This window comes from Arachis duranensis, chromosome 10, assembly GCF_000817695.3.
Source record: "Arachis duranensis cultivar V14167 chromosome 10, aradu.V14167.gnm2.J7QH, whole genome shotgun sequence".
NCBI classification, from domain to species: Eukaryota; Viridiplantae; Streptophyta; class Magnoliopsida; order Fabales; family Fabaceae; genus Arachis; species Arachis duranensis.
The window spans coordinates 81,166,240-81,179,699 of record NC_029781.3 but is presented as its reverse complement, the minus strand read 5'-3'; the positions used below and the strand labels follow the sequence as shown (position 1 = coordinate 81,179,699).

Here is a 13,460-nt window from a genome sequence, read left to right as displayed (position 1 = left end):
TCACGAAGATGTTCTGATGGTTGGTCGCCACCCTGATTGCGACCTCATGCTCACTCACCCCAGCATCAGCCGATTCCACCTCCAAATCCGCTCCAAACCCTCCTCTCAATCTCTCTTCGTTCAAGATTTATCTTCCGGTACTCCTTAATCTCGTCTTTTTGTTTTTCTTTTTATCCGTTGGAAGAAGCTTGATGGCAGGTCTCTCTTTTCCGTTTTATTTGCAGTTCACGGGACATGGATTTCTGGGAAGAAGGTGGAAGCTGGAGCTAGCGTCGAGATGAAGGCAGGTGACACGCTCAAGATCGGGGTTTCCAGCAGGGTTTATCGTCTACATTGGATTCCCATTAACCGTGCCTATGATATGGAAAACCTATTTCTGTCCCAGCTTGAGGCGGTTCCAGAGGAAGAACAACAAGAGGAAGAGGAGAGAAAACAGGTAGAATTATTTGTGATATTCTGCTTGCTGTATGCTTATTTCTTTATGGTTTTGTTAGCAATTTTTATTATATCATGTGTCACACTCTTGTTTTGAGCCTTGTAAACATTGCTTTGTGTTATGGAATAAGGCTTGCTTTGTCTTTTTTATCCTTGTTGGAAGTTTATGTTGCTGCATTTTTGTAGATGTTGAAGAATTGTATTCCTGTTGAAGAGGAAGAAATTCAGTCAGTGGATTCAATTCTCAAGTGTATCTCCTCTTTATTCCTTGATGAGAATTTCGGAGTTACCAAAGAAAATGAGATTCTAGCCGCATCCCCCGTGTTGGAAGAAATGGAGAGTCAATGCAGAGATGAAATGATTGGACTTCCAAGCTCTGCTGTTGAAAATAAACTCTCTGACTCTATAATCGAGGTTCATTCACCACCTGATTTGGAATCAGCTGCCAAATGTGATGAGACGTGGACAGATTATTGGTCAGAGAGTACATGTATCAAAGCTGTGAAAGTTGTTGGCCAGGGAACTGAGATGCAGGGATTCTACACTCCACCTGGCAAAATTCCTTCTCAATTGTCGTCCTGTGAAAATCAGTGGTCCTGCTTGCTTTTTAATACTGATCCTGCATCTTTTGAGGAAGAATATGTAGCCGAGGCTATAGTACATACAGAATCTGAGTATGAGTGTACAGCCAAAGATACTGGAAAGGTTACTGACATTTTATCTGCTGGAGGAGGAGTGTGCAGTTACGATGACACATGCAGGTCAGTTGAGGAAGTAATTCCTTATAAGAATTGTAAACACATCGAAGTTGAACAAGTTGGTGTGGATTCACTACCTGATGGAGAGAAACAAGATCCATGTGGTGAAGATATTGGAAACAAATACACTGCTGGTATCTGCTCCTCATCAATGGCTTCAGAAACTGTTCTGAGTATTAGGAATAACAAGACCCTCCAATATAATATGGAAACCTTTGGAAGTTGCAAAGAAGCAATGGCTAAAAAATCAACAAATAGTAATATTTGGTCAAGAAGGGGTAAAGCTGCCAATGCTCCCCAAATTCAAACCAGCAAGAGTGCATCTAGGAGCAAGGCTAGTGCTGATGAGGAAGAAGACGATGATGAGGAAGTCTTCACTCCAGATAAGGAAAATTTCAGTCCAAATACCCTTCAATTGCTCTGCTCCAAAAAGATGGGCATGCTTGAAGAAGTTAAGCCTTCCAAGTCTCAAAGGTCGCAGAAGGATCTTTTCTCTGTTTTGGATGGGGTGAAAGAAGAATTATTTGCTCCAGATCAGGAAAATCTCAGCCCAAATACTCTTAGACTGCATCATCTGGCAAAGAAGAGTATTCTCGAAGAAACTAAATGTTTCAAAGCTCAATGTTCACAAAATTCAGAGAGCCTATTTAGTGCCAACATCTATCCAGATGAAAATATAATTCCCTCTTCACACAAAGAGAATGAAGCTCCAAAAGTAGTCCCAGAGCACAAATCACGAAGAAGGCCTTTTGGCAGTCTTGAGATGGCACAGTGCTCAAAAAGTTCAAATAGAAAGATAATGGCTGCTTCAAAGAAAGAGAACGCAACTCCAAAACTAGCCCAAGAACCGAAGTCACGAAGAAAACCTTTTGGCAATCATATTGAGCTGGCAACAGATACTATGACACTGGATAACAGAGTGGCAAGGGTGCCCTTCCAACTTCTAATAGATGCAGGAGGGACCACCCGTCCTGTTTCTGCTGCAAAAGGCATTGATGTTAGTAAGGATGGACGAATGTTTGACATGCACATCAACCATTCGGTAAGTAGACATAAGGAAAATAATCCATTTATGCTTATTATGATTGATTAAAGAAAATTATTTTAGTGAATGCTTACACATCTGTTGCATGAACAGGATATTTGCTGGGACCAAAAGAGGAGCTGGGATATGGTTGTGGACACTGCAACTCTTATGAACAAGGAATCAAGGAATACTCTACAGCTTTTACAAGGTCTCAAGGGAACTCAATTAATCGTCCCAAGATCAGGTAATATATTTTTGTCAAGATTTTTGCCTCACTAACTGCTTCAAATTTTGCTGTTTTTCAATCCTCATAAATCTGGTTGTCGTTCTGTAATATTCAGTCATAAGGGAGCTGGACAGTAAGAAGAGACAGTACTCGATTTTTAAAAGAAACTCAGAGGCTTCCTTGGCACTAGAATGGATTGAGGACTGTATGGTGAAGACAAGATGGTGGATTCATGTCCAAAGCTCAATGGAAGAAGAAAGGTTGATTGCTCCTACCCCACCTGCTTCTCCTCGAACTCAGTTTAATGAAGAGAGTTGGACTTTTCCTGCTGCGATTTTGGAAATAGCTTCACCGACAGCGGAAGATCAAATCCTTGACTTTGCTCTTGCATATAAAAGAAGGAAAAATGATGGACAACTTGTCCTGCTTAGTGAGGATGTCACTTTGAAGATCAAAAGCATGGCAGAGGTATAGTAGACACTTTTCATATTTGCAATCGTGGTTGTCTTCATTTTCCAAACTGTCTTGGATGAAATTCTCTATGATTGTTACTGCAGGGGTTGCTCTGTGAACCAGCGCAGGAATTTCGCGCAAGCCTGGTGAATCCATTCTCAGAGAGGTTCCTATGGACCAACAGCTCTCCTCGAGGGCAGACTTGGTCTTGTCAGGATGATCATGTTTTGAGGGAGAAGTACTGTCGTCTGCCGGTGAGGAAGTCATCAAAGGGTGCTGCAAGTGGATTGAAGCTCATTCTGCTTCACAATTCTCAGTATGGAAAATGACTACGATTCAAATCCTGCCACAGGGTTAATTCGAGAATAAAATTTAGTGTCATATATATTGACTCTGTCTACCAAATGAGGGGACATATTAATTTTCTTAGATCGGATTTTACAAAGATAAAATAATGATTTTTAATTATATATTACAAATATTATAGTAATTATGTAGTTTTGGTAATCAAATTCGAATGAGTCGATTCAGGTCGAATGTCTTGTGATTTTATTTTACTTTTTTAAACACCAATCAAGTTATTTGTTTTTAAGGTACAGATCTATTGTTATTGTTATTAATCACAAATCAATTCATGGTAGATACATTTCTTTATCCTCCAAATTTCTCATTAGAAAAATTGATCTTCCAAGCACAGGGTAAGTGAAGTGTTTGAACACATTGGTGTCATTGCTTCGAAAAGTATCTTGCTGCTAATGAAATTCTTTATGCTTTATAGCAAATAAAAGGATCTTCGCGAAAATCTTTGTCAACAAAATGCAAATACAAAGTTAGCAATTTCACAAGTAAATTGAGAAACATGAATACCCACTGAAAATTGAAATGTCTCGACTCTTCAATGAATCATTTTATTGTTTAGTGTTGCCTAAATAATAGCCTCAAATTCTTCCCTATTACTTGAATATTGTTCATTGATATGGTGACAGTGGATCAATCTTGTGCGAGACAATGTGACTCAATCTTTCTCTACTCAGGTTTAGCTGGTCCTTTGCTAGCCTACACAGCTTTGATCTCATTTGCATAGATTGGAGTCCCTCTAACTATGTAACATAAAATTTTTGGCCTGCCAATTCTTCTGCAAAACATAGGTGTCACATTCAATTATTAGTAAAACCTTATATGTCTCAGTAATTTTGTTATGTTATATCTACTAGTGCAAAAGTGAATAATATTAATACTACCATAAACCAATTCTTTGGCCCAGAGTAAGGAAAAATATGAATCTGAAGGTAGATATTCTGAAGCACATACCTGTAAGGATTCAACCGTTGAGTCAGTCATTGTGAGTCACTCTTTACTTCCTTCCAAATATTTCAAAAAGGTGGATAGTGCAATTTTATCATTGTTTGTGTTTCTGTCAACTAACCACTCTTCCAAAAGTTGAACATTTACATCTCTGTCACAAAACGTGATCTTTAGTTGTCAAAAAGGAAGAAAGTGAGGATGTTTGAAGATAGGAGGAGAGGTTGCATTTGCAAGAATTATCCTTATCATTCAAACCAAGAAAGCAACATTCCGATGTGAACAAAAGATTTAGAAGGAAACAGCAGTGGCACCTTTTCAAGGCAAGAACTTGATAGTTTCGGCGTAAGTAATCGGCATACTTTGTAAGGGCATCTTGTGCATATGGTTTGCCCACAGTCCTTATTGCAGCTGCACCTAATAAATTTTCCAATGATCCATGCTTCTTAATAAGTTTTACAGCAGTCTTTCGACCAAAACTAGGGACCACATGTTGGATACCAGGAACACCATCTACTTCATCACCTACAATACATCCTACAAAGCGAGAGCACACATTAATAACAATACTAGACATAATGACATTAAGATTTATCACCAGTTACAAGAACTTCACATATTGTCAATGAATATATACGTCAAACATATCAAACGATGGCTAGGTGTATGTTGTACTTACTAAGACTCAGATCAGATTGGGGGTCACAATTATACTGATCTTTGTAGTGCTTCAGGGTGTAGAAAGACCACCTTCTTAACTCCGGCAATGGCATAACTATTTGCACATCTTCAGAGATAAGCTGTTTGAAATCCTTATCAGGGGAGGCTATCACCACTCGAAATCCTTTATCAAGAACTTGTCCTGCAAGTGTAGCGACAACATCATCGGCTTCATGGCCATCGACTTTTATAATCTGCATGCTTTCATCTTGCACTAATGAATAATGTGATTGAATCAAAGTAAAGTAAATAATCAAATATTAAGGCATATATAGACACAAAGCATATTTTCATGAGAATAAAAACTCACAGGCACATTGCATTTTCGAAGAACATCGCTGATAACTTGATAGGACTTGCCAACATAGCCTTTTGAAAGTCTCTGTGAAGATGATAAGTGTCTCATGAACTTTGTTCTCTGTGCTTTATAAGAAGGTAGTAATTGTCTACGATGCTCACTACCTCTTTCTCCGTCAACAACCTGCTTAATCATGAGATAAATCTCAAAGGGTTATCACAATTGGATTAACGAAATTTATCAAGTAGTTTTAACCTTATATACAAATATTGAAACAAACCATAATCAATTCAATTCATGGGGGCAACAGCAGAACCAAAATTTAAGGCAGAAAGAATGTTACAGAGTCTTACAGCAATGACAGGGTCAGTATGGCTGACTTGGGAGAGGAAAAGAGAGAGCCATCGAAGAAAAGAGTGCAAGCTAGGTTTGCTTCCTTCGTAACAGAGTGGATTAACATCTAAAAAGAACACTCTTTTCTTCTTCTCCTTGTTGTGCCCACCAACTGTTTGATTCAATGAGTCTGAAGAATTAAGCTTCGTTTTCTTGGTAGTAAGTCCTGTGGCAGGCTTTTGAATTTTACATGATACTACTGACAATGAAACTGTGGGATTGAAGTTGCAGCTGCACCAAAAACAAGGTTGACCAAGGTAAGACCCTGCCCCCAACCTTGTTTCCAGTGTTCTCATGTTCGGGACAGACAACATAGTAGTAGTAACCATTTCTTCCCACTCTCTCCCCAGTCCCCAATGTTTCTACAGTTAGATGTATAGTTGAAAAAGCCAAAAATCCAAGGTTTTTAAAACCGGTTCGAACCGTCCGGTCGAACCATGAACCGACGAGGTTTGCGATTCGATAAAAAACTATAACCGTCAAATTTAAAAACCGATGATGAACCGCCGAACCGGCCAGGAGCTGGTCAGTCGAACCGAACAGGCACCCGCCCGGTTTTCAAAAATTCCCCAAACGGCGCTGTTTTGTTTCATGCTTCAAAGAAACCCTAACTAAACTGCACCACCCTCACTGCCTCACGACCTCACTCACTCACGGAAAAAGATCCTCTCCAGTTTTTTTAACAATCGATAGAATTCATTGTGATCTATCACCTTTGATTCTATGAGTGGAACCAGAAATAAATAAGAGAGAGAGTGCAATGAATGGTTAGATTGAACACTGGATACCATCCAGTTTTTTCTCACTGGAGAGGATCCACTCCCCTCACTCACTCCTCCTTCCTCTCATCTTGAGCTCCTTCCTCACTCCTTCACTTCCGTCCAGCCACCGCCCTGTTATCGCCGCCGTCGCAACTTCTGGAAGCGGCTTTCCCCACTACCATCGCACAGCCACTGCCCAGCCGCGCCTCGTGCCTCCATCGCACAGCCACTGTCCCGCCGCGCCTTGTGTCTCCATCGCGCAGCTGCTGTCCCGCGGTGCCAGCTCTGTTCCACCGCGCTCCGGTCCTTCAGCAGCGTCAGCTCTGTTCCATCGCACAGCTCTTCCCTCGAAGGTATTTTTTATTTTTGTAACTGTAATTGCGGTTTTAGTTTGTTAGTTAATCAGTTAATCTGTGATTTGATTCTGATATTTTTTATTCCAACCTTGCTGCTGTTGATTTTGTTTATTGTGTATCACTGTGTCTAAATTATCTATGTCTGATATTTTTTATCTTATGGTTCTTAAATGCTTATTGCTATTGATGGTTTGGGAATGCAGGGAAGAGTAAAGAACTAGAAGCTAAAACTTTTAATAACTGTATTTATTATTATTATTTATTAATAATTAATTAATAATAATTAATAGATGGAAGGATGATGGGATCTCTCTACATGGCAAATCATAACTCATAATAATTTGAAGCACTGGTAAATGGTTGAAATGTCACTTTCACTAAACCCAGTTTTTTCTCTATTGATAGTTCATGTGTTTGCCAATAACCAGCACTTGAAAAGGACATTGTTGTTCAGAACAATTATCAGTTGTGAAGGTCATAATAATTTGCCAGAAGATTTGAAACTCAAACCCAAAATCAATGGTTACCACTTGCCACCCAAAACTAAAATTATTCTGTACACTTATTTTTGTTTAAAATTAAAATATTTGCAATTATTAAAAATAAAAATGAATGATTATGCATCCTTCTTTCTTCCCTTTTTTTTCTTTTGCTTTTTTATATATTTGGTAGAAGTACTAAAAAATTGAACTAAAGGAATAAGGAGCTAAGGACTAAAGTAAAAGTTGAACTGAGTTTGAACATAATTCAGCATCAATATTTATTTATTGGAGATAAAATACCATTTTAGAACCCAAATAGTTGCATACTGCTTGCCTCTCAATCTATTTACAATCATGTCAGAAAACATGCACAAACATATATGAATGGTGGGGGAGTGTGATTGCAGCCATGTCTATACACATATTTTATGCTTTCATTTTCTTAATTTGATAACTAATAGCATCGTTATAGGATTGTACCTTGTAGATAAATGGTGGAGGTTGTTTGGTAGTTCTGCTCCATGTTTACAAAATATGGCAGTTTATGTTTGGTTGTTGACAAATTTAGATGTTGGCATTTTATGTTTGGTTGTTTTTTTGTTATTTGACTTTTGAGTTTGTATTTGAATGAGATTATAACATTATGGTTTATGTAATACTTTTAATTTGGATGATATTTTAAAATTTATATTAAACTATAATTATATTTTAGTATGTTTATTTATATTTTTATTTATTATTTTATTATAAAACGATTTTTTTGGTTGAATCACAGTCAAATGGGTTGAACCAGTGTTGGCAGAACCGAACCGGACTGGTCGGTTCAATTGAAAAACCGGTGAACTAGATCCTTTACTGGTCCGGTCCGTTGTTTGGACCGTATAAGGTTTAGAACCACCGTGAACCGGTTAAACCCGGTACGAACCGGTGAAAACCGGTCAAACCCGGTAAAGTTCAGTCCAACTGAACCGGTTAGAAATTAAATTTTAACAAAATGTAACATAAGGGGTTGAACCCCTCCCCTCTTGGAAGAATAACCCTATTAACAACCACAAGGCTGGGATGGTTTTTATTGATATATATGCAAATTATAATATATATACATATCTTTTATCAAATAATTTATTTCTATCCAATTTATTTTAAATTTAGTTATAAATTCATTTATTCTTAAATTAATTATATTTTTATTTAATAATAATTATAAACTCATTTATTTTTTTATAAATTATATAATATCTATCAAGTTTAATTACTCTGCAGGTCCCTATAGTTTCACCAAATTTTCAATTAGGTTCTTATACTTTTTTTCTTTTCAATTGGGTCCTTAGATGTTAATTTTTTTTCAATTTAGTCCCTACCGTGACAAAACCGTTTAAAATAACAGAATATTCTTTTCAAAAATCGAATATTCTCCTAATTAAGTTATAATAGCTAATTAAACCCACTTCTATTTTTTTAAAATACCAAAAACACCCTTGTCATTTTATCCAAAAACAAAGAACCCTAGTCAGCGCTTGTTCTCTGTGAAGTCACTGCGTTTCTCCTCTGATCCATTCGTTGGTGTCGTCCTCCATCTGCGGCGGCGTCGTCGTCGTCGTCCTTGGCGGCGTGAGCGTCCATCGTCGTCATCGTCTGTCGTCCTTGGTCTGCGTTACACTGCTCTGCGCTAGTCGTGCGTCTGCTCTACTCTGCTTCCCACTGGTGGTGTGTCACTTCTGTCGCGTTCCCTCGCCGTACCTCGCCTTGCTGCCTGAAGTCGATCTGCCAAAATCCCATATTTTTTTCCAATTAACAATTTCTTCGTTTTCATGGCAAATCCTTCCCATCTTAAACCCAAGTTAGATTCTAACTATCGTCATCCTAGACAATGGAGCTGGATTAGCTTTAAATGCCCCCTTTTATTTTGTTATGAGCTTTAATTATCCTTTAATTAATTAAAAATTGTTCATTTTATGTTCCTTGGGGGCTAGAAAATATTTTGTGATCTGATCCACTTGCAGTTGGATAGGCTCATGTGGTTTTTATTCATGGTTCTATTCATTGAACTCTAATTAGCAGAGTTGTTAGTAATCCTAAGTGACTCTGAAAAAAAGGGTTCTCCCGCAGGGGGATGTTTAATGTTGTTATATTTTGTTAATGTTGAAATGTAAGTGGAAACCAAATAAAGCAAAAGAATTTGCCTTCTTTCTGTTTGATTTTGTGGGTTGCTTTTGCTTTACTTTCTAGCTTGCTTGGACCAATTGGTGTTTAAGGCTATTCCTCGCTTTTTAAGTGGTGCTGTATTGATTTAAACATGCACCAAGAAGTTCAGACTTAAAAGATGTTCAAATTTATATGATATTTGCTAGACTCCATCAAGGGAAACTATTAGTTTTCCATGGTGCTCTTTTTACTTTGGTGTGTTCTTGATGTGAACGAAAATTTGCAGCTCTTATAAGTTAAGACACAGATTCATATAAAATTGATGTTCTTGTTCATAAATGGTGAAAATAAAATCAAAATCCTATAGTCAAAGATGGTTGGTGCAGTTTATAATGATAACTGATTGCTTACTAAACAAAAAAACCAAAGGATCCATCTTCAGGAAGCACTTTGAACACTTCAGCGAATCCTTGGGATAGGCCAATTGGGAGTGCCAACAAGCTTGTTAGCAGTGGTCAAGAGGGGCTTACTTATGATGACAACTCAGGACATGGATTCTTAACTGACATCTTTGCTGAGAATGCAATCGTGGATGATACTAATTTGAACCCTTTGGAGTTCTTAGCTTCTCTGTTCCCTGGTTTTGCTGCAGAAAGCCTTGTGATAGTGACATTGGTTTCAATTCAGACATTGCTTCAAGTCTACTCTTTCAGAACCGGTTGTTATTAATGTTATTGTTGATCCTTATGCCGGTTCAGAGAGTGGGAGGCTGCAACACAAGAATTGATTTCCAGATTTTATGTATTATACTGAAACTATGCTTTTTATGGTTTTCATTTTTAGATTTCAAATTACATAGCCTTGTGGTTTTCTATAGTATACCATGATATGATAAAGACATAAACTATATTTCATGAATCTACACAAATGTAAAATGTTACATGATCATAATAAATACTTGAATGATGGAAATTGAATTTTATATATACTTTTTACTACTATTTCTGTTTCATTTTATTCATTACTTTTTTTTGTATGTTCTTAAGATAAGGTATTTTGAAAGTCAAAAAAATAAAAAGAAATTATTTTTGGTACAATTTGTATATAAATAAGCAAAAAAATGATAATGACAAAATAAAAGGGATTATAGGAATATCTTTCATGTTGTAGAATCATTGAATAAGGATTATAGGAATATCTTTCATTGAATATTTATAGTTTTATTGAATTTTCAATTAGGTCCTTATACTTTTTTTCTTTTCAATTAGGTCCCTAAGGGTATACAGATAATTTCACAATTTACTAATATTTTTTTTACGTTTAACGTTAACAAGGACTAAATTGAAAAAAAAATGATGTATAGGGACCTAATTGAAAAGAAAAAAAGTATAGGGACTTAATTGAAAATTTGGTAAAACTATAGGGACCTGCAAAGTAATTAAATCTATCTATTAATATTATTTTTTAATAAATACTTATAGTATATAATAATATAATAGATATAAACTAATTAATAAATTGTTGAAATTTAAAAATAATAGTTATTTTAATATAAAAACAGAGTCACCGGTTCAACCAGTGATTTGCCGGTTGAACCAGTGACTCAGTGATTCAGTAATCTGATCGGTTTGATTACCGGTTTGATTTTGACAACTATGGGTTGAACTAATAAATTAATAAATTAGTAGTTAAAACGGTTCCATAATCGGGTTTGGTTCTCAGAACCTTACAAAAAAACGGTTCGGATTTTTTTAAATCCCCGCTCCTAAACGACGTCGTTTGACGTTTTTAATTTTTAACAAAAAAAAAACCTAGTTCTGAAGCTACCCACCCCACTCCCATCTCTCTCTCTCACTCACTTACTCTCAGCTCACCTCGATTCACCGCCACCGCACGCTCGCCGCCGTCGCCGTGCCTCTCGCTGTATCCTCTGCGTCTTGTGCTTGCGTCTCATCTCCCTCCTCCGCCAGTGAGTGATCGAGCTGTGCGTGGTTGTTGCTGCTTGCACTGCAGCGTGGGTGGTTGTCTCTGCTCGATTCTGCCAGGTCTCAACTTTTGCTCCAGGAATTTTCAGTTTTAATGGATATAATTTCTCAATTACAAGAACAAGTTAATTTGATTGCACATCTTGCTTTCAATACCATTGGGACCTTGCAAAGGGATGCTCCTCCTAATCGGCTCTCACCACATTATCCTGAACCACCTCCTCATCCTACGGAGGATGGCTCAAACTTCTCTGAACAGCCCAAGCTGATGAGTGCTGGTTTGGTGAAGGCTGCTAAACAGGTATGCACCATTTTAGCTAAAGCACAGGGTTCCTTACTTCTTGTTTTCTTTGCTGCCCTAATCTTCCTTATAATCTTGAAACGTTTTTGGTATCTTTTCTGCAGTTTGATGCATTAGTTGCGGCACTTCCAATATCCGAGGGAGGTGAAGAAGCGCAGATTAAAAGGATTGCTGACCTACAGGTGTCAACCTAACTGCTTTTTAGTCTCATCTTTTTTTTTAATTATTATTTTAGGGTTTTTGCTGTTCTTAATAATGTAAAGCCTCATCTGAAGAGGGAATCAGTTCTTACATTGGGATTCTGCTTATATTTGTACTTCACATTACAGGCTGAGAATGATGCTATAGGCCAAGAACTACAGAAGCAACTCGAAGCTGCAGGTTATCTCCAATTTCAATCTTTTCATCCGAGTTTTCTGCTTATTTTCTATTCAGATCGTACTAAAATGTAAATTAATGTTGATTACTAAGATATGATTAGGAGAGATCTCTAGCTAGTAAAGTTGTTAACTAGAGGCCTTATTGAACAGCAACATTTTGGTCATACTCATATTTAGAAGAACTGTTTAATCTTGAATAGAAGTATCTAATAAGATGTTTTGAATGGTTAGCCATGTGTGCTGTTTATATAACATAAGATTCTACAAGTGCAACGATTTTGAATAATGAACTGGTTTCAAGCTACTTTAGCATTTTTTTTCCTTGTTCTTTTGTTTATTCGGTAAACTTACATTGCTCTATAATTTGATCAAGGTTGTTAGCTAACATTCTTGCCTGCTTCTTGATTTTAGAGAAGGAATTAAATCAAGTTCAGGATTTGTTTAAACGAGCGTCAGATAACTGTTTGAATTTGAAGAAACCTGAATGAAGAAACTGGAATGGTTCTATTGACAGGGGAGATTGGCACTTTGGTAGCCACAACTTTATCTCCAGTTTGACATGAATCATAGTCTGCAGTATAACTTTTTAGAAGCCTTTGTTAAGCTATTAGATTCTTCATGTCGACAAGGCTGTTGTAGCCACTCTATCAAATTGACATTTAATTATGCTGTGTTAGAGGTTGGTAATGTTAATATTATTATAGGGATTTCTTATGAGACGTGTTACAAAATTATACCGATCTCCCCTCTCTCTCTCTCCTCTCAATCATCCTCTCCCTCTACTAGTTATTAAAACCCTTAAATAAGTTGGTAAAATAGTTACATTATCTGACTAATCAAAATTAAAAGGCAATAATTCTCTCTAACAATCAGACCTATGGAGTTGCTTACTTCTATTAATATGAGACACATAAAAAGTTTTGGAGTAAATGACAGATATAAACCAAATGGAGGCATATATTACATAATTCTACCAAATTCAAAAACGCTACAAGAATTCATCAGAAGGACAATTTCATGTAGTTTGAATGAGATTCATTCGAATTACACAAACCAAGAGTAATTCGAATCCATCACATTCGAATTACAAGTGATCAATATAAATCGAATTTGACCAATTCGAATTATGTATGTATGAATTACATGGGTAATTCGAATCACCTTGATTTGAACTAAACACATCTTTTGATATAATTTACAATACTCTTCTGCCCATTTTTTATTAAAAAATTAATAATTTATTTAAAAAAATTATTAAAAAATATTAATAATTTAAAAATTAAAAAATATTTTATTCCATGCATTAGAAAAAGCCTAACAATATTTAATTACGAAACTTCTTTAAAATATTAATGAGCTATCAATTCGAATTCCATACAATACTATTCTGTCCATTTTTGATAGTTTATGAATATTTTTTAATAAAACTTTTTTTATA

At 36.5% G+C, this 13,460-nt stretch overlaps 3 protein-coding genes across 4 annotated transcripts; 2 read left to right on the top strand and 1 right to left on the bottom strand.

Annotated features, from left to right (window-relative positions):
* Positions 1-154: 154 nt before the first annotated feature.
* LOC107470500 (FHA domain-containing protein PS1-like) lies at positions 155-3,228 on the top strand. Its single transcript, XM_021133235.2, has 5 exons — positions 155-436; positions 622-2,235; positions 2,332-2,464; positions 2,562-2,914; positions 3,004-3,228. Exons 1-5 carry the CDS (start codon positions 278-280, stop codon positions 3,226-3,228), a joined length of 2,484 nt encoding a protein of 827 aa, XP_020988894.1. The 5' UTR covers positions 155-277.
* A 521-nt stretch (positions 3,229-3,749) lies between these two features.
* On the bottom strand, positions 3,750-5,975 carry LOC107470503 (uncharacterized). 2 transcript variants are annotated; one of them, XM_016089905.3, is made up of 6 exons: positions 5,573-5,975; positions 5,232-5,402; positions 4,881-5,115; positions 4,516-4,738; positions 4,211-4,355; positions 3,750-4,034 (listed from the first exon to the last, which is right to left on the bottom strand). In XM_016089905.3, the coding sequence occupies exons 1-5, from the start codon at positions 5,939-5,941 to the stop codon at positions 4,247-4,249; spliced, it is 1,107 nt and encodes a 368-aa protein (XP_015945391.1). In that variant the 5' UTR covers positions 5,942-5,975; the 3' UTR covers positions 3,750-4,034; positions 4,211-4,246. The 2 variants fall into 2 exon arrangements, with proteins under 2 accessions (XP_015945391.1, XP_020988895.1); XM_021133236.2 differs by lacking the exons at positions 3,750-4,034; positions 4,211-4,355 and adding an exon at positions 4,072-4,210.
* A 582-nt stretch (positions 5,976-6,557) lies between these two features.
* On the top strand, positions 6,558-12,844 carry LOC107470492 (mediator of RNA polymerase II transcription subunit 21). Its single transcript, XM_052255039.1, has 5 exons — positions 6,558-6,726; positions 11,226-11,642; positions 11,747-11,824; positions 11,972-12,023; positions 12,434-12,844. The coding sequence occupies exons 2-5, from the start codon at positions 11,436-11,438 to the stop codon at positions 12,508-12,510; spliced, it is 414 nt and encodes a 137-aa protein (XP_052110999.1). The 5' UTR covers positions 6,558-6,726; positions 11,226-11,435; the 3' UTR covers positions 12,511-12,844.
* Positions 12,845-13,460: the final 616 nt, after the last annotated feature.